The following is a 22,178-nucleotide window of genomic DNA, read 5'->3' as shown; positions in this document are numbered from 1 at the left end:
ACCAAGATGCATCTATGGAGTCTACTAGCAACGAAGGGAAAGGAGTGGATCTACATACCCTTGTAGATCGCGAGCGGAAGCGTTCCAATGAACGTGGATGACGGAGTCGTACTCGCCGTGATCCAAATCACCGATGACCGAGTGCCGAACGGACGGCACCTCCGCGTTCAACACACGTACGGTGCAGCAACGTCTCCTCCTTCTTGATCCAGCAAGGGGGAAGGAGAGGTTGATGGAGATCCAACAGCACGACGGCGTGGTGGTGGATGTAGCGGGTCTCCGGCAGGGCTTCGCCGAGCTTCTGCGAGAGAGAGAGAGGTGTTGCAGGGGAGGAGGGAGGCGCCCAAGGCTTAGATGTTGCTGCCCTCCCTTCCCCCCACTATATATAGGGCCAAGGGAGAGGGGGGGGCGCAGCCTTGCCCCTTCCTCCAAGGAAGGGTGCGGCCAGGGGGGAGTCCTTCCCCCCCAAGGCACCTCGGAGGTGCCTTCCCCCTTTAGGACTCTCCCTTTTCTCTTATCTCTTGCGCATGGGCCTCTTGGGGCTGGTGCCCTTGGCCCATATAGGCCAAGGCGCACCCCTTACAGCCCATGTGGCCCCCCGGGGCTGGTGGACCCCCTTGGTGGACCCCCGGACCCCTTTCGGCACTCCCGGTACAATACCGATAAAGCGCGAAACTTTTCCGGCGACCAAAATAAGACTTCCCATATATAAATCTTTACCTCCGGACCATTCCGGAACCTCTTGTGATGTCCGGGATCTCATCCGGGACTCCGAACAACTTTCGGGTTTCCGCATACATATATCTCTACAACCCTAGCGTCACCGGACCTTAAGTGTGTAGACCCTACGGGTTCGGGAGACATGCAGACATGACCGAGACGCCTCTCCGGTCAATAACCAACAGCGGGATCTGGATACCCATGTTGGCTCCCACATGTTCCACGATGATATCATCGGATGAACCACGGTGTCGAGGATTCAATCAATCCGTATGCAATTCCCTTTGTCAATCGGTATGTTACTTGCCCGAGATTCGATCGTCGGTATCCCAATACCTTGTTCAATCTCGTTACCGGCAAGTCTCTTTACTCGTACCGCAATGCATGATCCCGTGACTAACGCTTTAGTCACATTGAGCTCATTATGATGATGCATTACCGAGTGGGCCCAGAGATACCTCTCCGTCACACGGAGTGACAAATCCCAGTCTCGATCCGTGCCAACCCAACAGACACTTTCGGAGATACCCGTAATGCACCTTTATAGTCACCCAGTTACGTTGTGACGTTTGGCACACCCAAAGCACTCCTACGGTATCCGGGAGTTGCACGATCTCATGGTCTAAGGAAAAGATACTTGACATTGGAAAAGCTCTAGCAAACGAAACTACACGATCTTTTATGCTATGCTTAGGATTGGGTCTTGTCCATCACATCATTCTCCTAATGATGTGATCCCGTTATCAACGACATCCAATGTCCATGGTCAGGAAACCGTAACCATCTATTGATCAACGAGCTAGTCAACTAGAGGCTCACTAGGGACATGGTGTTGTCTATGTATTCACACATGTATTACGATTTCCGGACAATACAATTATAGCATGAATAATGGACAATTACCATGAACAAAGAAATATAATAATAACCATTTATTATTGCCTCTAGGGCATATTTCCAACACGATCATCACGTGAGACGGACTAGTCATCAACGGTGAACATCTCCATGTTGATCGTATCTACTATACGACTCATATTCGACCTTTCGGTCTCTCGTGTTCCGAGGCCATGTCTGTACATGCTAGGCTCGTCAAGTCAACCTAAGTGTTTTGCATGTGTAAATCTGGCTTACACCCGTTGTATTCGAACGTTAGAATCTATCACACCCGATCATCACGTGGTGCTTCGAAACAACGGACCTTCGCAACGGTGGACAGTTAGGGGAAACACTTTCTTGAAATTATAGCGAGGGATCATCTTATTTAAGCTACCGTTGTTCTAAGCAAATAAGATGTAAAAACATGATAAACATCACATGCAATCAAATAGTGACATGATATGGCAATATCATTTTGCTCCTTTTGATCTCCATCTTCGGGGCGCCATGATCATCATCGTCACCAGCATGACACCATGATCTCCATCATCATGTCTTCATGAAGTTGTCTCGCCAACTGTTACTTCTACTACCATGGCTAACGGTTAGCAATAAAGTAAAGTAATTACATGGCATTTTCAGTGACACGCAGGTCATACAATAAATTAAGACAACTCCTATGGCTCCTGCCGGTTGTCATACTCATTGACATGCAAGTCGTGATTTCTATTACAAGAACATGATCAATCTCATACATCACATATATCATTCATCACATCCTTTTGGCCATATCACATCACACGGCATATGTTGCAAGAACAAGTTAGACGTCCTCTAATTGTTGTTGCAAGTTTTTACGTGGCTGCTATAGGTTTCTAGCAAGAACGTTTCTTATCTACGCCAAAACCACAACGTGATATGCCAATTTCTATTTACCCTTCATAAGGACCCTTTTCATCGAATCCGATCCGACTAAAGTGGGAGAGACAGACACCCGCTAGCCACCTTATGCAACTAGTGCATGTCAGTTGGTGGAACCTGTCTCACGTAAGCGTACGTGTAAGGTCGGTCCGGGCCGCTTCATCCCACGATGCCGTTGAATCAAGATAAGACTAGTAACGGCAAGTAAATTGACAAAATCGACGCCCACAACAACTTGTGTTCTACTCGTGCATAGAAACTACGCATAGACCTAGCTCATGATGCCACTGTTGGGGATCGTTGCAGAAATTAAAAAATTTCTATGCATCACCAAGATCAATCTATGGAGAGACTAGCAACGAGAGAGAGGGGAGTGCATCTTCATACCCTTGAAGATCGCGATCCGGAAGCGTTACAAGAACGCGGATGAAGGAGTCGTAGTCGCAGCGATTCAGATCGCGGTTGATTCCGATCTAAGCGCCGAACAACGGTGCCTCCGCGTTCAACACACGTGCAGCACGGGGACGTCTCCTCCTTCTTGATCCAGCAAGGGGGAAGGAGAAGTTGGGGAAGAACTCCGGCAGCACGACGGTGTGGTGCTGGAGCTTGCAGTTCTCCGGCAGGGCTTTGCCAAGCTCAACGAAGGAGGATGGGGTGTTGGAGAGGGGGAGGGCTGCGCCTTGGATGAGGTGATGATGCCGTCCCTCCTCTCCTCTATTTATAGGGTGAAGGGGGAAGGGGGCCGGCCCCTCTAGATGAGATCTAGAGGGGGGGCGGCGGCCAAGGGGAGGGGGCTTGCCCCCCAAGCCAAGGGGGGCGCCCCCCTTAGGGTTTCCCCCAACCCTAGGCGCATGGGCCCTAGGGGGGATGGTGCCCAGCCCACTTAGGGGCTGGCTCCCTTCCACATACAGCCCATAGGGCCCTTCGGGGCAGGTGGACCCTCCCGGTGGACCCCCGGAACCCCTTCGGTGGTCCCGGTACAATACCGGCAAATCCCCGAATACTTCCGGTGACCGTATGATGACTTCCCATATATAAATCTTCACCTCCGGACCATTCCGGAACTCCTCGTGACGTCCGGGATCTCATCCGGGGCTCCGAACAACATTCGGTAACCACATACTATTTCCCATAACAACTCTAGCGTCACCGAACCTTAAGTGTGTAGACCCTACGGGTTCGGGAACCATGTAGACATGACCGAGACATCTCTCCAGCCAATAACCAAGAGCGGTATCTGGATACCCATGTTGGCTTCTACATGTTCCACGATGATCTCATCGGATGAACCACGATGTCGGGGATTCAATCAATCCCGTACACAATTCCCTTTGTCTACCGGTATGATACTTGCCCGAGATTCGATCGTCGGTATCCCTATACCTTGTTCAATCTCGTTACAGGCAAGTCTCTTTACTCGTTCGTAACACATCATCCCGTGATCGACTCCTTGGTCACATTGAGCTCATTATGATGATGTCCTACCGAGTCGGCCCAGAGATACCTCTCCGTCACACGGAGTGACAAATCCCAGTCTCGATTCGTGCCAACCCAACAGATACTTTCGGAGATACTCGTAGTGTGCCTTTATAGCCACCCAGTTACGTTGTGACGTTTGGCACACCCAAAGCATTCCTACGGTATCCGGGAGTTGCACAATCTCATGGTCTAAGGAAATGATACTTGACATTAGAAAAGCTTTAGCAGACGAACTACACGATCTTGTGCTATGCTTAGGATTGGGTCTTGTCCATCACATCATTCTCCTAATGATGTGATCCCGTTATCAACGACATCCAATGTCCATGGTCAGGAAACCGTAACCATCTATTGATCAACGAGCTAGTCAACTAGAGGCTCACTAGGGACATGTTGTGGTCTATGTATTCACACATGTATTACGATTTCCGGATAACACAATTATAGCATGAACAATAGACAATTATCATGAACAAGGAAATATAATAATAACCACTTTATTATTGCCTCTAGGGCATATTTCCAACATCCAGAATATTATGTCATCATCCGAACCCCTCTTCACATGACTCATGATCCTTTATTCCCCTCCCAAGCCCAAACACTCAGCCGCCGCCGCCTTGATCTAGCTCTCATAAAACCTAGATCAAAACTAAGGATCAGGTTTGTCGATGAATGGGATTGGCGTGACAAGGAGGATGCGTCAAGATTGATTGAAGAAGGTGAGCAAGACCCGTCAAGGTTCAGCACTACAGGGCAACTATACAAGTGATCGGCTATTCACGTACTCTAAAAAAGCCTCCTAAGTAAATTTTGTGCTTTGAAGATTTAAATTTTCTATGTATCTCCCGCTCATATATGTTCCACACATGCAAGCTATATAGTTGGTTAGCCATGAAAAGAAGTGGAATACAACTAGCATTGATGTGTATGTTTTTTGCTATATATTTAGTGTTAAAACTCATAGAACCCATATAAAATTCCGGCATGGATACAAAATATCTTATTTGAGTAAATCTAGTAGAATTCTCGATTCCACGACTTGATTATGTCTAAGGAAAATCGATCCGGCTCCGAATCCTGACTCTGACTACCTTGCTCCACATCATTAACTTTTTTTTTGATAATAAAAAGTTGAATTTGAATGTCACAAGACAACATAACATGCATAGACCCTCAACTTACCTCTAGGTTGAATGTGGTGCGGTACTATTCTCAGATATCCTAATTTATTTTTAATAAGTTCATTGCTAAAAAAATCGCAGCAATGCGCGGAGCATTATCTAGTTTCTTTAGTTGCTCCATCATAGAAGTTAGTCATCATCATCACCTGTTGCACACCATCCCGCAGTTTGATTATGCCTTCCTCCTTGAAGAGACATGTCCAGAATAGCAGAAAAGGACGAGGAGTAAAGATAACCTCCATATAGTTCCTGACCATATGATCTTCGAATGCTACTTATTTTTAGGGAACGCCATCATGGATTATTTTATTGATCAACACAAAACACTTACATCGTTAATGAGAGACTAAAGAATACAAGAGGGAGGATCATCTACCCAATTACATGATATACATGGTTCTCGTGACAATGTTTTGCTAATTGGTTTGTAGTGTCATTGGCTTCCTGCATACAATGTATGTATTGAATGTTCCCAATTTCCAGGGCTAGATCAGCATTGTCCGCATATAACGCAACCTCTTCTGTCCACCAAGTAGTCGAGCCGCCACAAGCTTCAACCACTTAAAAACAATATGATTCAGCAATTATTTGATTAAATCCAAGGGAAGCCGCCAGGGACAAACCTTCTTTCATGGCCAGAGTCTCCATCATCAGAACGTCGCCTGCATAAGAAACATACGTGCCAGAAGCAACAACAAAATTACCATGCCTATCATGAATTGTTACACCCGTAGATCCATCTTTTCATCTAGATGGAACGAGCCATCAACATTCAGTTTTAGACAGGCTGGGTGAAGCTCTCGGGGCAGTCTTTGCAAAATTGTTGTACATGGCTAGTATGGATAGTTTCCAATTACCTATTGACCAGGTGTTCTCTCCATGAGTACCTGATCCTCTGATCCACCATAGACACCAAAACCGAAACTGGTATGACTTCAGAAAGACCCACAAATGGCATCCCATGAAAATGCCCCATAGCCAAATCAATAGGCTCTTCTAATATGGACGATCCTGATCTGTCGAGAACCGAAACACTAGCAATTAAGGTTTTAAGATGAAGGATTTTCCAAAGTTCCTTAGCTGGGTTACAACCGCTGGCGGCGGCAGGCGCGGGCAAAGGCCAGGCGTGAGCCTCATTTCCTTTATTGCTACAGTGCTATAGTGCTCGAAGGATGCCTGAGTCATGGCGCAATCCTGCCGCCGCTACTGGTTATAACTGAAGAAGAGGCGCATCAACTCTCCTGGGAAGAAATGGCAGATAGGGCATCGTCCATCATTTCCAATATGTCGGTCACTAGAATAGACTTCACCGGATAGCTCCATGCAATGCTTTCCATATTTTTTTTACTTTCCCAGGGATCGTAAGCTTCCAAACCTTTTGCACTATAATAGAACTTGTAAGAAACCATTTGTATACATCATGAGTCACATTGGCATAAACAAGTCAAACATAATAAATTAGGTTCATATAAGTTTCATTATAGTTTCACAGTTTGAAATTTAAACTTTCTAAAATATGTCCAAGATTGATCTTATTTTGAAGATTTAAACACTAGGAACAATAAAATTCAAACATGTCATAAATGTATCCACTTAAAAAGATACAAATGATACAAACTTTATAATCAAACTAAAAAGCATGGGATGGGTCCCCGCTGAAAAAATTGAAGTAGATAAAGTAGAGTAAAGTTGTAGCCCCAAATAGTAGTGAGTCCCAACTAAGAAGATAAAACAAAGAAATAAGTGGAAGGAATCAATACATCATGTGGGATAAAGATACGATGAGGTGTAAGGCTTTTCTAGTGGTAGCCCTGCTCGTGTCGCCGCCTATTGTGCCGGCCGTTGAGGTTGTCGTCGGCGGTTGTGGCTTCGGTTCTCTAGATAGTACCGAACTTCGAGTTGTGTAGGAAGCCCGCTTCCCCTCTTTTGTCTGTGCTTCTTGACGCGAACTTGCTCAAGACCTCGACACGCACACCATCACTACTCAAGCCCAACCAATTGCTCGTCTTCGTTGCACAGTGTTGTCTCTCACTCGCCCGAGTCCACATGATCCGTGAGTGTGATGAGGTGGTTGCGTCCAGTTCCTTCAACTGTTTTTGGATCTCTATTCACAAAAAAAAAAACCTTTGCAACTTTATCACCAAGTTGGATGTTGCTTGCCTTGGATTTCGTAACACGATTGGTTCCTTCTATACGAGAAGGCACTCATGAGATTAGAAGGTGGGTGCTTTGCTTTCGATCGAATATCATCAAGAAGAAGTCTTCCAGGAGCAAAAACAAGAAGAATGACGCCATAGTGAGGCGTCTGCGGCTATTAGATGAATGCACGGCATTCCAGTGTTGTTTGATGTATTGATGGTTGTGCTTTCACTGCGTACCTTTGTGAGGTCGTGTTTATGTTGGGGGTTTACGAGTGTAGCTTGTTGAGAGTTTATAAAGGTTTGCCTATGTAGTTGTAGGATTCATGCTTTTTTAAGCACTGTTTGGATTCTTTTCGCTCCACAACCGTAGCTCCCAGAGCGGAGGGAGCGACAACACAATTGCAGGGAGTGGTTCAAACCGAGCTCCTCGCGCGGAGCGGAGTTTCGTGACTGGAGAGGTGCACTTACAATAATCTGCATCTCTTGTGGTTTTGCCTCGGTTTAAAGGAAAACTGTGGTTTGATCGTTTTGCCCTGATCGTTTTGCCCTGTGACAACTGGGCTCGGTCCGATCAAACCGGTAGATGAGAACGAGGGACGACGAAGAGGAACAAGGTGCCGCCTCCCTCTTCCCATCGGAGCTCGCCTCACCGTCAGTCCGCACGGGCCGCCTCACCGGCCACCGCCGTGACATCGGAGCTCGCCGCGCCGCGTGTCACCCCCAAGCCCGCTGGAGCTCGCCGCGCGCCACCCCAAAATCCCCCAAAACCGCACTCCAACTTCTTGCTGCTCTCCCTCGCTTAATTTGACCCGTCTCCCTTTGCTCGAGGCGAGGTGTTGAGCGGAGGTGCCGGTCGGTGGTAGGGCGCGAGGTGAGCCCATCCGTCCGGTGATATTCGTGTCCATCTTCTCCATGTGGTTGACCTCATTCACTGACTCACAGCTTCTGCGCAGACCACCTGTTCGACGGAATGTCTTACAGGCTTTTAACGACGAAGAAAACATCAAGACGGCCGTGGCCGGCGGTGAGGACCTCATCGGCATCCCACGGGACAAGCTCCTGCAGACGAGGTGATGTGGTCATAGTCCTGGTTTCTCTGCCTATTCCCCATCTGGCTGCTCCCTTTCACTGACGCTATGTACCCAACAGCTCGGCAGCTTTGCCGGAGGCGGCATGTTCAACAGAAGGTCCAGGAGGCTCATGGAAAGGACGATGGCCAGTGGCAAGGACCGCATCAGCGCCCTCCCCGACGACCTCCTCCTGCATGTGATGTCGTTCTTGCTTTCCCGCGACGCCGTGCGGACGTGCATGCTTGCTAGGCGCTGGAGCACGCTCTGGAAGTCCGTGCCTGCCCTACACATCGAGGATGACCTTGCGACTGACTCCAACAAGTTCATGGATGAGCTGCTGCGCCTCCGTGACCCAGCGCCGTTGAATGTATGTGACATCTGTGATGTGTGCAAGGCTTCGGATACAGAGGATCCGGAAAATGTTTGCGAGGTGGCATCCAATCTCATTGCGCCGTGGCTCCGGTATGCTTTGTTGCATGAAGTTCGGGTGCTACGAGTTTCTGCTCCTGCGTTTCCAACCGACCTCGTTCCCATCTCTTCACACCTAAAGAGGATAGAGCTTTGTCTTATGAAGTTTGATGACCCTCTGGATCTTTCGAGCTGCCAGGTGTTGGATGTGTTAGAGATGACATATTGTAACATCTATGAGAGTATCTTTTGCCAGTCATTACGACACCTTAACATGAAACACGGATGTTTTGACAATGAAATCCGCTTTCGTATTTCTGCCCCAAATCTCGTTAGCTTGAAACTAGCTCCAGAGTCAGGCTTGACTCCATTGCTTGATAGCATGCCATCACTGGTAACAGCATCTGTTGAATCTTCTGAAGAGGAGTTTCATCACTGTTTTGTTTTCTCATCATGTGATGAAGGATGCAATAGGGAAGAAAGATTTTCTGTTGTTTTGGAAGGCTTGTCTGCTGCTACAAACTTAGAGTTAACAAGTGATGATCGGGTATGCTCCCACTTCTGCTGATTCCTATTGATGTTTGTCATCTGCTAGATCTCGTTTATGTTTTGTATCCAGTTGTCTACCAATACAAGCATATTAAAAAAGCTCATTGTGTGCATTGCATGTTTTCTCCATTTCACATGTTTGAATCTTGATGTTTTTATGTATTTGTCTGGAATTATGCATACCTCTACTTGATACCTTAGTCAGGTGTACAATTAAAACATGTAGAATTGAGATTAATTCGTGAGCCATACTTTAGTCAAGTACAACTTGTGATATAAATCCTGGTATCTCGTTAACACCAGAAAGTTTTCAAGGGATGTACTTCTGTATCTCAAAAAGCATCATGTACTTATGAAGGTTATTCTTGAATTGCTTCTTGTTTAACCCCCTTCATTTTGTCCAGTTATCTGTTTTCAGAATGGATTTGAAATGGTCACCTGTGTTTAGCAAGCTAAAAACGTTGTTGCTGAATGAATGGTGTGTGGCTGATGATTTCACTGGATTGGTTTACTTTCTCCAGCACTCACCAATTCTAGAGACACTCATGCTACAACTTGATACTCCAAAGTATAAGGTATATATCCTAAGTATTATAGGTTTTTTCCTTTGAAGTTGCCATGTATCTTCGACTTAAGTACAATACTTTGTTTGCTACAGAGACTACATGTGGATGAAACAGATGAAAGGTATACCCGAAAGGAGCAATCATTACTATCAAAGCATCTCAAGATAGTCAAAATCATACGTGGCACGATGAAGCAAGATACTAGAGTTTACCGTGCTTTGAAGATGCTCTGTGCCCATGAGGTGCCTCTTGAGAAAATTGACATCCAATAGAACTCTCTTCTGCTGTTCGAATGTAAGTAACCAGACCACTCTTTGATCACGATTATATCTTTGATAGTCGGCATTGTACATATTGTACTCCATTGAAACCTTCAACCTAGATCCAAGCAACACTCCATACTAGACCTTCTTGCGCCGTTGCTACACCCTTTGGCCCACCATGTGACCATGACACCACGCATTTCAACCCCTGGCTTCACGTACAATCTCGCAACAGAAAGTATGAAGTAGGAGTCAAATGCTTGATTAGTCAGATTAGGAGAAGTGTGCTAAGTGCAGACAGCGCTGAAGGTAGGAAGACTTGTATAGGGGTCCGTTTAAGCCTGTGAATAGTTTATCATCCAGACTAAAGCCAGCCCAAACCAGGTGACTCCACGGGCGGCATCCAAACCAACTCGATCCAGCAAAATTCTGCTAGAATCCAAACCAAACCAATCTGTACTTGTTTTTCACCCAACCCAAACCAAAACCGGCTCCATTTTTGGACTGAATCCACAGATTGAAACCGTGGACAAGTCTATATATGCAGGTGCCGTGGACAAGTTCATATATGCAGGTGCGGAGTTTCTGAATTGCATCTAGGAATCTTTCTACAGGAAGCGGTGTGGGCAGGAGGTAGAACCTGTAGGCCGAGCTCTGGACGTCAACGAGGAGACTGAAACCCGCAGCGACGGAGACGACTCGAAACTCGGAACCAACAGCAGCAGCGGAGACAGGCTAGAGCTCCATGGCGGCGGCGACGACTCGAGCCTTGGGATGTTGGAGGCAACTAAAATCGGGCAGCTTCAAGGGTCGGAAAGCTGGAGGAGAGACGAGCGAGCTCTAGCCGGTGGCGGCGACGGCCGACGGCCCGGCGGGCGCTAACCGCATGGCGACCGTCGAGGCTGGGGCGTTGGTCTCGTACAGTTTTGGTCGAGAGATCGGTTTCCATCTACGAGTTGAAACTGTTTTGAGACCGATTTGCAGGTGTCCAAATTGAACCAGACTAATCCATAACACCTAAAGCCCAAAACACACCAGATTATATTAAGGGCTCAGCCCATTTAAACCCATCCAAAGAGGGTTCGGTAGAGAAACCAAATTGAAACTGCGGTTCCAATCCAAACCATTCCCAGGTTTAGGTCCGTTCATTTCATCATCGTAATGTGATTGGGGCATTTTCAGTCAGTTGCTACTTTGTTGTCCGAAGAGTGGGTAAATGGTCAAAGACGCCACCTGTCAATCAACAAGTTAAACCTTGGACGCCGATAAGTGCCACATGTGTGGCCGTTAGGGGGGCTGCCCACACATTTTGTGTGGTGTATAAGAGGAACAGCCCACACACCCATGTGTGGGCAAAAAAAGTAATGACCACACACTTTTTTTTCCCTCCCGATCCCTCTCACACATGTGCGTGTGGGCGAAATAGATAACGCCCATACGCCCCGTACGTCAGGCCTCGTACCTCGTGGTCCCGCACGCCCGTGTGACAGTCACCGCGCGTCCCGCAGTTGCCATGGTCCAGACCCTCGTCCATGTTCGTTTAACTGCAGTTGCCATGTCGCTGAATTTCGGTTGTCATGTCGGACAACTACAGTTGCCATGGTTGCTCAACTGCAGTTGCCATGTATGGTCTGATCTACTGCAGTTGCCATGATTTCAAAACTTTAGGAGTTGCCACCCACTAAACACTAGGTAGTTGCCATGTAGCACTACAAGAAGGCATGGCAAAAAAACATGTTCGGGTAAAAGAGAGAGTTGCCATGTGCTCACAAGCACGCTAGGGCAGTTGCCATGTAAAAGAAAGAGTTGCCATCTGCTTACGTGCACGCTACGGCAGTTGCCATGTACCATGCAAAAACACATGGCAACTCGGGTGAAAAAGAGTTGCCATCTGCTTACAAGCAAAGCTACCTGCAGAAACACATGGCAACTGCCAGCTTTGGGTGTGGGCTAGGAGACGGGCGTGTGGCGAAGTGATAAACGCCGTCTGCGTGCGTGAAACTCGTGTGTGGGCGAATTGCTAAACGCCCACACACCAGCCCCCCGTGTGGTGAAAAAAGGACGTGTGGGCGACCGGATGAATGCCCACACACCAGCTTAGTCCTACGTCGCACACAAAAACTGCTAGAACGTGCCAAGATTCGTGCAGAATTGGTTGGACGAGGATCCATGCGTGTGGACGAGTTGCCAGACGCCCACACGTGTGGGCGTTAGACTTTTCGTAAACCTTTTGTTCAGTTTCATGTAAAAAAAGTACTTACAACATTCTAGTAACTAGATCAAGTTGCATTTTTATTTTGCGATGAAAGTAGCATGCTGATCCAACATCATCCAAGTGAATCCTAGTATCCCCTGCATTTCTTTCCATGTTCTCATCATGTCCTGTGTTGCTTGTGCAGGCTTCTATATCGACTGGTCTACCTCATAATTCGTTATCCGGTCTCTGTGTCCCCGGATCGCACCTGGAAGTTGCTGCGTTTTATATGCCAGACCAGGATCTCGCCCTTTGTGGTCATGCCCGTGTCCCATGTTCATATGAACTCGTCTGTAAACCGCTGTGTATCCTGCTTGGTTGCAGCTGGAGCATGTTGTTGGAGTGTCACCCTAGTCCTGCTCATAGTGCGCTTTCGCTCATTTTCTGAACTCGGTAGGTGTCTGGCCTGAACTCTGGTTCCCCCCTCAAGGCCTGTCTGTATCTTGCTAAGATGCTTCAGGATTGCTGTAGGTCGCTTTCTTTGCATATTTTTGTTTTTCTGTAGAAGAAAAGAAAGACACCCTTATGGATTTTTTCTCTCTGAAGGATGAAAATGGTTTCTCTCTGTCCTGCTGCTGCTGAGATTGGCGCTTTTATATTCTGCTGGATGTTTTTGTGAAAAAAGAAACATAATTTCTTTTGAGAACGTAAAAGAAACATAAATGGAACAGTGTGTTTTGGCTCCCGGGCTCATCTGAGCCCGGGAGTGAACGGTAGATTCGTTTAAAATACTAAAAAAAACTGAATTTTTTCGTGGGGAAAGATGCTTGAGTGCGTGATGTCTGTGCCAAATCTCAGCGCATTTGAACATCTAAATAGCTCTCAGCAAAAAAGACAAAAAAGTTTACAGTTTGTGCATTGTGGAGACAGATTTTCTTTTCTGAGCGTTATTCAGATGTCCGAATGAGCTAAAAATTGGCCGGGACCTCAAGCACTCAAACATCTTCAATGCAATATTTTTTTGAATTTTTCTATTTTAGTAAGAATTATATTCGAGGAAAATCGGGCTACCTCAGCGGGTGTTTTAATCTAGTTTCCGAAAGCTACCCGTCTCCATAAACAAATCGGCGCTACATCAGCGGGGTGGAGCCGGTGAAGGCGCCAGCCAGATCCGATCCCTCTCCAACTCGATTAGGAACCCTCGCGATTAGGGACAACGGTTAATAAAATAAAATAACACCGGCTAGCTACCTAGCTAATTATCACCCTACGGTCCCGTCCACACCACCACCACCGGCCCTTCTCCAATCGCCACCGATTCCTCTGGCCGGAGACCGATCCCTCCCACCCGCCGCCACCTCCGTCGCAGCCTCCTCGTCGCGCGGCGGCCGCCGTCTCCGCCGCACGCGCCTCGCGCTCGGTACGCACCCGTCGATCCCCTCTTTCTGTCCGCCTCTGTCGAATCGGCGGGGGGCGCTGCCGAGAGTAACTCGAGAGGGATGAAATACTCTGTCCGCCTCTCTCCGATCTGAATCGCCTCTGGATTGGATCAGGTTAGCCTGGGGGAGGGGATCGATTGCTTTGGGATGCGTTCGGATTACGATCGAACTGGCGGATATGTTCTAGGTATTAGGTGTCCGGTTATCGGAATTGGGGAGAAATAATTCGGGCTGCGTGTGAGTTATGATTCGAATCTCTTTCTTTCGCAAGCGCTTCTCCCACTCGAGTAGATGCTGATCACGAAACTCGGCCATCTGGATGATTTCCTGTTGCTGCACACGGCTATTGTTTTCTTCAGTAGACAGCAATCAGGTGCTAGTCTGATAGAGGTAGCAATTCATTGGCCAAGGCTCACTGAAAACATTGGTGGGACTGTGTGACTGTGTATTTAGGCTGGTTGAGAGCATCCTATTCCTTAGTCTATTCATTAGTTAGTGATCATAGTGTTATTTTTTTTTCTATTTTGCACATGATGTCCATAATGTATTTGACTGTTTTCCTTTTCACAATTCCAGAGACTTGCATACCTGAACAGCCTCGAAAGGAACGATGGCGCTATCACGTAGTATGAGGACATGCTTGCATAGTGGAAGACTTGCCGCCCTGGCAATACTGGTCTCTGCTGGGATCGTATTGCAGATTTTGGTAGGCATCAACATTTAGCATCTCACGGTCAGCTTTTCTATCCTTTCGTTTTGGACGTTGCCTAAATCTCTGTAACTCTGTCTTGTTCAGGCATGTGCTCTTTATAACAACTGGTGGCCAATGTTAACAGGTTAGAGACTTCTGTTCACTCTGCCAAACCTTTATTTTTTAAAATTTTCAGGAGTATGTAAATAATCAATGGCATTTTGTGCAGTTCTGATGTACCTCATACTACCCATGCCACTCATATTTTTCCTGGGCTCCGATTCTCCGTCGATCATGTCGAACGAGAATGATGGGTAAGTGATGATCTAGTACCTGGTAACCAGTACTGGTCCTTCTTTATGAATCATGTTTGTCAAAACTGATGATTCAGAACTGTTTTTACTTCAAAAGATATGCCTTACCTTAGTGGCACAGATGGTACCTGTAACCTTTTCTGACAGAGGTTCTTACACCATATCTAGATTTCAAACGATGGCCAGTTTATTGCAGAACATCTGTGATGGACAAACGTTCAGACCTTGTTGCTTCCCTCAATTTTTTTTTTCTTATATGGGTAAAGATAGTTCTTGTAGCTTTTTCCTGATGGAATTTCGCCACTGCATGCAGGTGGGTGAACTTCACCAAGTTCCTGACGGGCGCGTCGATCGTGGGCAGCATCGCCATCCCGTCGATACTGAAGCACGCCGGCGTTATCGGGTGGGGCGCGCTGACGATGGAGCTGTCCTCCTTCGCCGTCTTCGGGCTGGCCATCGTGTGGTTCCTCCAGATGAACTCTGAGGACGAGTACAGCGCCTTCTGATCTCCAGAGCTTCATCCTCTCCCGAATCTATGGTCTGCGTGCTATTGGCGGTACCACACTAGAAATAGGGATCATCAACTTGTGAATATCTACAGTATGATTTGGAGCATTGGTGTGCTTGACCTTGCTTATATCAGTGAAGTGTGCCTGTTCAGTTGCGTGTACAGATATCCTCTGCCTGCTAGCAATTGGATTTCTGTTGGTAGGAACTTGAACTTCCATTGATGATCTCACTTGCATCGGTCAGCTGTTTGCCATGGCATCAGTGCATACTCTGTCTAGCTTCTGCCGCCTTTCGTCGGTATGATATTTCAACATAATGCATCTTGCTTTGATCTGACCGGTCAGTTCGGTTGATGCATAGTTTCAGTTCAGTTCTAATTCTTTCTCCTATCTCAAGGGAAAACTTTATTTTTTTAGATAATGTTCTATTTTTTCTCCTATCTCAAAAGAGAGAGAAAAGTTGCTCTGTTGCAACCACATTTTTTTTTTTCACAATGTTCATCTCTATTCTCCTGTTTCAAAAGATGTTACCATGTTTCCATAATTAAATTACCATGGACAATCCTTCACGGCTGCACAGCACAAGCAACCGTCCTGACCACAAATAGCCGGGGAAAAATACTTCCCCTGCTATTACTCATCTCAACTATACAGTTCCTATTAACTCATAAAAAAATCGCAACGGTGAAACAAAAAGAAAAACCACCACAAGCATCTCTACATCATGCCGGTTCCGGTATAGGCGTTGCCGGTGTGGAGCTGCATCGCCGGAGCATAAGGGTAGCCACCACCGCCGGCGGCGGCTGCCGGCACGTACGATCTGTCGAACGGGTTGGAAGATGCCTGGCGATGGAAGGACGGGTTGGAGGATGCCTGGCGATGGAGCGACGGGTTGGAGGACGCCTGACGATGGAGCGACGGGTTGGAGGACGCCTGGCGATGGAGCGACGGCACGCCCATCATCATCATCTGCTGGTACTGCTGCTGGTACTGCTGCTGCTGCTGGAGCACGAAGGCCTGCTGCTGCTGGAGCATGAAGGCCTGCTGCTGCTGCGCCGAGGCGTACAACGGGTTGTGCATCGGCTGCTGCTGATACTGCTGCTGCATCATCGGAGCCGATGAAGCCGGGGCCGGCTGCTCCCAGGGGTTGTAGCTTGCGTTCTGTTGCGTGTGCCGGTGCGCGTCGTCGTAGAGGCTGTCGAGGGTGAGCAGGTCCAGTCCACCGGCCTGTAGAGCGGCAAAATGTCAGTTTGATTTCAGAGACATGATCAGGTGAAGAAACCGTAGGCAAGTGTTTCAGGTATTCACCAAATTTCTCGAAGTAGCAACATTTTCACTTGCACTGGGTGCTGTGACGAGTGCTAGCTCCCAGCTGGTGGCGACGTTTTCGGAACCAGAAGCAGCTTTAGGTGCATTATCTGCAGCAAAAAGCAAGAATCGGCAGACACATTTTAGTGCCTGGTTTCCTTTTTCTTTTTCCGACATTTCACACGATTAACAAATTACGACAGTCCATTTGGAAAATATATGTACCTTGTTCAACAATTGCCAAGGCCAAAGCATTCTTTTGATCTAGCTTGGACGTGTCAGGGGTTGGTTCATCCATCCCCTGCCAAGCAGAGATGAATTTGTTAGGCTGGTTCAGTTATAACTAAGATAATATGTGGTTGCTCTAGTGACATGGAAAATTACCAGCAAATCTATTTGCTCGACTCTAGGCACGACTTCTGTAACCGGCTCTGGTTCTGGTTCTTTCTCTGAAGTTGATACTTGAGGAGGTGGGGGTGGTGGAGTTGATACTTCTTCCTCTTCTGGTTTTCTGTTGTACTCTATTGCCAGTACAGCCTGCAAACAAATGAAGATGCCCTAGAAATATTAGCAAGGAGGAAAAAAATGGAGGACAAACAATGACAATAAAGGTTCACATGGTCAACCGAACAATCGAAAGCTCCGTTTTGCAACCCCTGTTTCTTACTTTAGTCTTCCATCACATCTTTTTAAGAATTATACAATACAAGTATACTAGCTGAACTGTGAGAAAAAAAAATACATCCATCATTTACTTGTAGAAGTTTCAAACCTGGTTTTTTGAAGCAAGGGGAGCATCTCTCACATAATCTTCCATAGCTTGCAAGAATGACGCGGGAGGCTGCATGTGTTATCGATAGGCTATCAGCAAGTTTACAAACATGAGAACAACAATGGAAACATACAAATAATCCCAAGGATGCGAACCAAACCTGTTCAATTGTTAACAGCTTCTCATCCCGCCCAATATGTATGGTTTTACATGTGTCATAAAATCCAGAAAGTTGCCCTGCCTGCACAACCCAAAAACGACGATAAGTACAGAGAAACACGGACATCATTTCAGGTGTTGTGGAAAACCAATTCAAACCAACAAAATAATTAGTTGACCAACAATAGGAAGAAAGTAATTGACCTGCTTAAGTGCCTTTTTGTATATATCAAGGGCCCTAATAGCATCGTCCCTGTGCATATCGAAGAACTGCATTGAGCAGAAGATGTCAATGGTGTAAGAGAAACAAATGAAGCATACAAGATAATCTTTAAAAAAATAAGCTAGTGGCCAGTACCTTGTCAACTAGATTGAGTATGCCATCATTGATGGCTGTCTGGATTCTAACACTCTCCGTAGCAACCTTCCATTTACAAGCAAAACAAAGTCAAGGACTGATGAAATCACTATTAGATAGTTCACTGTTCATAAATGTTCTGGATGCTCACCATTGAAAGGGCATGCTGGATTATGGTGTTATAAGATGACGACCCATGCGGCTGAAAATTTTTGGATCAACGGTAAGCAATGCAGATTTTAAATACCATGACACCTCAAAAATATTGGATCCGATTCACTTTGCGCAGAACAACAAAGCAATGAATCACCTGACAACTAATTAGCCGAAAAAGAAGCTGCGACAATGCTGGCAGTTGTGCAAGCAAACCAGTTGTATCAACATCTCGTGTTCCCTGCAGATAATGGATATCACAAAAAAGATGTTATGGACCAAACCAATATTTGTTCCCATCAATAAATAAACTTGCATTAGATTACATACCAATGGATCCAGTTCGACGTCATAATTCAGCACACGGAAAGATTCGAGCCTCTCTTCCAAAAACAAAGCGTAATTGCGTATCCAAGCAGAGTGATCCCAAGCTGCAAACACAACATGTCAGGAGACAGTTGTTATTTGTTTGCGAAAGAGAAAGTTCAGATACTAATCCAAGACCAGGGTGAGATTAGCAGCAACTAGTACCATCAGGGCTAGAGTCATCTTTGAAATAGGACATGTGTAGCATCTGGCCGCTAGATCTTCCGTAACTGATGAGCTCATCGCGGAAAGAAGGGTCGACCTCGCGGAGGGCACGGTGTATGACAATTAGTGTCTTCAGTGCAACCTGACGAAGCAGAAACGAAAGTTCATCGATCATAAGCACCATTCCATATTAGTCACTGAACATCACCCTGACAGTAGCAAGTAAAACAGACATCATTTGCTTGGATAATGGAAGTGCTATATATACTGACAGAAGCAACAATCTGAATTTCCGGGTAAAACGACACCATGGAGAATTGCACAAACTGGATAGGTTCCATCCATGAATACGAGGAAATATATTATGGTGGACATACCGCCCAGTTGCGCGTCTTGGAGAGGCGTCTGGCGAGGGCGCGGATGCAGTAGGCCACGTCCGCCCGAGCCCTCCCGGAATTAAGATGCATGAAGATATCTGGAGACAGGAAGCACATGATCAGAACCGTGGTGGAAAATCAAAGCTGTTGTCCTTCAGTAAAAGGGTACACAACACTTGTTCAGAGAAACATGAGTTTGTTATTACCTCTGATGTACTTCTCCTTTGCAGGGCGCTCCACATGGTTGGTGGCCTTGACGATCGCGATGTCCAGTTGCTGTTGCAAAGAGCGATTACAATACAGTTAAAAAGAAATTTCTCTAGAAGCAAATCTTGAGATGAATGATGCAAGAGACAGAGAGGGATGGTGGTTCCTAGTAGTACTACCTTGTAATCGCTGTTGACTTTGGCGATGCTGACGGTGGTGGAGTCCTTGAGGGCGCCCACATACTTCCTGATGCTGGTGCCGCCGCCGGCCATCGATCCTAGGCTTGGCAGACCCGGGGGATCCTCCTAGCTCAGCTTACCGATCTGCAACAAAGCAGAGCAGAGCCAACAGACGGATGCAGAGTTTAGTTATTACTGGGGTAAACTGCCAGGCTGCATCGCTGTCCCATGCATGAAGTATGAAAGAGACGCGAGAGGCAACGAACAAACGAGGCGTCCAATTTCTCATGTATCGAACATCAGAGCGCGAACTAACAGATCGGCGGTGGGAGAGAAGGCAAAATGAACTATCGGCTTGCGGTGGATGAAGGAAAGCAGCCCTACCAAATCAAGCGAGAGCCGAGGCTGGATTTTGCAGGGCGGGCGAAATCCAAGAAACAAACAAAGTGCGGCTGATGGTGAGAGAGAGAGAGAGATAGAGGGAGGGGACAAATCCCCGCCGTGAAATCCGGAGGCAAGCAGCGGCGCAACACGCGGCAACTTGCAATCCCCAACAAGAATCATAAAAAAAAACCGGCAGGAGCGGCAGCAAGATCGGAGCGAGAAGCAGTTGGAAGCAGCAGGATCGGAGCGGCGGATGAGCAACCGAAAATTGATTTGCTCACTCAGTTGAGAGAAAACAAACAAACAAACAAACCAAGAAAAAAAAAGGGAAAGGCTAGTAAGAAAGGCAGAAGAAAATCTGCTGCCGTCCGGTAGCTGCAGAAACCGACGGCGGGCAGGGCAGGGAAGGGACCAGGCTTTTTTCCCATGGCCAAAAACTGAAGCAAGCGTGAAGAGATGTGAATAGCTCACCCGAGGATGGATGGATGGATGGAAGTGGTCTCGACTGTCGGCTCGCCGGCCGGGGGGAGAGGATACGGGAGGACGGACGGGACGGGGCCTCCGCCTGCCTGCGTTGGGCGGAGGAGCTGGCGGCGGGCGAGACAGAGGCAGCAGGGTTCCTCTTGCTTGCTCGCTTCTCTCTCCCTGGCTCGGGAAGAAGGCAAGGTGTGTGTGAACGGGGAGAGAGCTGGGCGGAGGGGGCTGGAGCCTATGGATGCAACCCGTACTAGTACGTCCACGAACTACTCTCTTCTCTTCTGCCGCGTGGGGTGTGACATTGGCACACGTGTTCCGCGGCTTCCTCCGATCCCGCCCTCTCGCCGCTGACCGCACCAACTAATCCCGCCGCCGCTGGCCCGGTTTAATTACTAGTCCCGCGTGGGCCTTTGACTTCCTCTCGCTTTGGTTTCTCGGTCCTTCCTTCCTCCCGTCCCCGTCGCGTTGTTTGTTTATCTTTTCTGTCCCTTTCTGCCATGGCTGGCTGGCTGCTTCCTCTCGCTTTCTGTCTTTTGGTCCGCGTCGGCAGCTCGGTCTCGTCCCTGTCAACTGTAAAGCCGCTCCGGCCGGTTCCCCCACCATGGCACGGGTTTTAGAACATAATTGGTTTGATGCCAACCATTGGCATTGCCAATATTTGGCAAGCCAACATTTGGCAAAATTAAAATTTGCCAAATGTTGGCAATTTTTTATGAGGTTGAGAAAAAGAATTGGTAGCCAACCAATCACTAGCCAATACTTTCTTGAAATTTTAGCGAGGGATCATCTTATTTATGCTACCGTCGTTCTAAGCAAATAAGATGTAAAACATGATAAACATCACATGCAATCAAATAGTGACATGATATGGCCAATATCATTTTGCTCCTTTTGATCTCCATCTTCGGGGCGCCATGTTCATCATCGTCACCAGCATGACACCATGATCTTCATCATCGTGTCTTCATGAAGTTGTCTCGCCAACTATTACTTCTACTACTATGGCTAATGGTTAGCAATAAAGTAAAGTAATTACATGACGTTCCAGTTGACACGCAGGTCATAAATAAATTAAGACAACTCCTATGGCTCCTGTCGGTTGTCATACTCATCGACATGCAAGTCGTGATTCATATTACAAGAACATGATCAATCTCATACATCACATATATCATTCATCACATCCTTCTGACCATATCACATCACATGACACTTGCTGCAAAAACAAGTTAGACGTCCTCTAATTGTTGTGCAAACTTTTACGTGGCTGCTATAGGTTTCTAGCAAGAACGATTCTTACCTACGCCAAAACCACAACGTGATATGCCAATTTCTATTTACCCTTCATCAGGACCCTTTTCATCGAATCCGATCCGACTAAAGTGGGAGAGACAGACACCCGCTAGCCACCTTATGCAACTAGTGCATGTCAGTCGGTGGAACCTGTCTCACGTAAGCGTACGTGTAAGGTCGGTCCGGGCCGCTTCATCCCACGATGCCGCCGAATCAAGATAAGACTAGTAACGGCAAGTAAATTGACAAAATCGACGCCCACAACAACTTGTGTTCTACTCGTGCATAGAAACTACGCATAGACCTAGCTCATGAAGCCACTGTTGGGGATCGTAGGAGAAATTAAAATTTTCTACGCATCACCGAGATCAATCTATGGAGTTTACTAGCAACGAGAGGGGAGGAGTGCATCTACATACCCTTGTAGATCGCGAGCGGAAGCGTTCAAGAGAACGGGGTTGATGGAGTCGTACTCGTCGTGATCCAAATCACCGATGATCCAAGCGCCGAACGGACGACACCTCCGCGTTCAACACACGTACGGAGCGGTGACGTCTCCCACACCTTGATCCAGCAAGGAGGAGGGAGAGGTTGAGGAAGAAGGCTCCAACAGCAGCACGACGGCGTGGTGGTGGTGGAGTGACAGTTCTCCG

At 47.2% G+C, this 22,178-nt stretch overlaps 3 protein-coding genes across 4 annotated transcripts; 2 read left to right on the top strand and 1 right to left on the bottom strand.

Moving 5' to 3' along the window:
* The first annotated feature begins 7,905 nt into the window (after positions 1-7,905).
* Positions 7,906-12,999, top strand: LOC109784922 (putative FBD-associated F-box protein At5g56820). The gene is made up of 6 exons (XM_073502545.1): positions 7,906-8,195; positions 8,278-8,394; positions 8,474-9,349; positions 9,756-9,926; positions 10,010-10,211; positions 12,580-12,999. The coding sequence occupies exons 3-5, from the start codon at positions 8,498-8,500 to the stop codon at positions 10,187-10,189; spliced, it is 1,203 nt and encodes a 400-aa protein (XP_073358646.1). The 5' UTR covers positions 7,906-8,195; positions 8,278-8,394; positions 8,474-8,497; the 3' UTR covers positions 10,190-10,211; positions 12,580-12,999.
* Positions 13,000-13,495: 496 nt separating this feature from the next.
* On the top strand, positions 13,496-15,664 carry LOC109784923 (vacuolar protein sorting-associated protein 55 homolog). Of its 2 annotated transcripts, none has more exons than XM_020343538.4 (5): positions 13,496-13,794; positions 14,390-14,519; positions 14,610-14,649; positions 14,734-14,818; positions 15,132-15,664. In XM_020343538.4, exons 2-5 carry the CDS (start codon positions 14,424-14,426, stop codon positions 15,322-15,324), a joined length of 414 nt encoding a protein of 137 aa, XP_020199127.1. In that variant the 5' UTR covers positions 13,496-13,794; positions 14,390-14,423; the 3' UTR covers positions 15,325-15,664. The 2 variants fall into 2 exon arrangements, with proteins under 2 accessions (XP_020199127.1, XP_020199129.1); XM_020343540.4 differs by having other exon boundaries at positions 13,652-13,927.
* A 178-nt stretch (positions 15,665-15,842) lies between these two features.
* On the bottom strand, positions 15,843-20,593 carry LOC109784921 (putative clathrin assembly protein At5g35200). Its single transcript, XM_020343535.4, has 16 exons — positions 20,227-20,593; positions 19,372-19,515; positions 19,192-19,261; positions 18,986-19,083; positions 18,609-18,750; positions 18,408-18,508; positions 18,235-18,318; positions 18,076-18,126; positions 17,925-17,990; positions 17,771-17,836; positions 17,568-17,648; positions 17,408-17,476; positions 17,020-17,172; positions 16,861-16,936; positions 16,636-16,745; positions 15,843-16,554 (listed from the first exon to the last, which is right to left on the bottom strand). Exons 2-16 carry the CDS (start codon positions 19,462-19,464, stop codon positions 16,045-16,047), a joined length of 1,770 nt encoding a protein of 589 aa, XP_020199124.1. The 5' UTR covers positions 19,465-19,515; positions 20,227-20,593; the 3' UTR covers positions 15,843-16,044.
* Between the last annotated feature and the right edge of the window lie 1,585 nt (positions 20,594-22,178).

Source organism: Aegilops tauschii, chromosome 6 (genome assembly GCF_002575655.3).
Source record: "Aegilops tauschii subsp. strangulata cultivar AL8/78 chromosome 6, Aet v6.0, whole genome shotgun sequence".
NCBI lineage: Eukaryota > Viridiplantae > Streptophyta > Magnoliopsida > Poales > Poaceae > Aegilops > Aegilops tauschii.
Note: the sequence above shows the minus strand (reverse complement) of the source record. Positions and strands in the feature narration are given on the sequence as shown.

What these genes read in the sequence shown, in the direction of transcription:
- LOC109784921 (XM_020343535.4), bottom strand. Translation starts at nt 19,464, where the DNA reads ATGGCCGGCGGCGGCACCAGCATCAGGAAGTATGTGGGCGCCCTCAAG. An exon ending in TTCGGCTAATTAGTTGTCAG is followed by an intron (nt 18,127 to 18,234) that starts GTGATTCATTGC and finishes AAAAATTTTCAG; the next exon opens with CCGCATGGGTCGTCATCTTA. An exon ending in CCCTTGCTTCAAAAAACCAG is followed by an intron (nt 17,173 to 17,407) that starts GTTTGAAACTTC and finishes ATTTGTTTGCAG; the next exon opens with GCTGTACTGGCAATAGAGTA.
- LOC109784923 (XM_020343538.4), top strand. Translation starts at nt 14,424, where the DNA reads ATGGCGCTATCACGTAGTATGAGGACATGCTTGCATAGTGGAAGACTT. An exon ending in GGATCGTATTGCAGATTTTG is followed by an intron (nt 14,520 to 14,609) that starts GTAGGCATCAAC and finishes TGTCTTGTTCAG; the next exon opens with GCATGTGCTCTTTATAACAA. An exon ending in ATGTCGAACGAGAATGATGG is followed by an intron (nt 14,819 to 15,131) that starts GTAAGTGATGAT and finishes CACTGCATGCAG; the next exon opens with GTGGGTGAACTTCACCAAGT.
- LOC109784922 (XM_073502545.1), top strand. Translation starts at nt 8,498, where the DNA reads ATGTTCAACAGAAGGTCCAGGAGGCTCATGGAAAGGACGATGGCCAGT. An exon ending in AGTTAACAAGTGATGATCGG is followed by an intron (nt 9,350 to 9,755) that starts GTATGCTCCCAC and finishes CATTTTGTCCAG; the next exon opens with TTATCTGTTTTCAGAATGGA. An exon ending in TTGATACTCCAAAGTATAAG is followed by an intron (nt 9,927 to 10,009) that starts GTATATATCCTA and finishes TGTTTGCTACAG; the next exon opens with AGACTACATGTGGATGAAAC.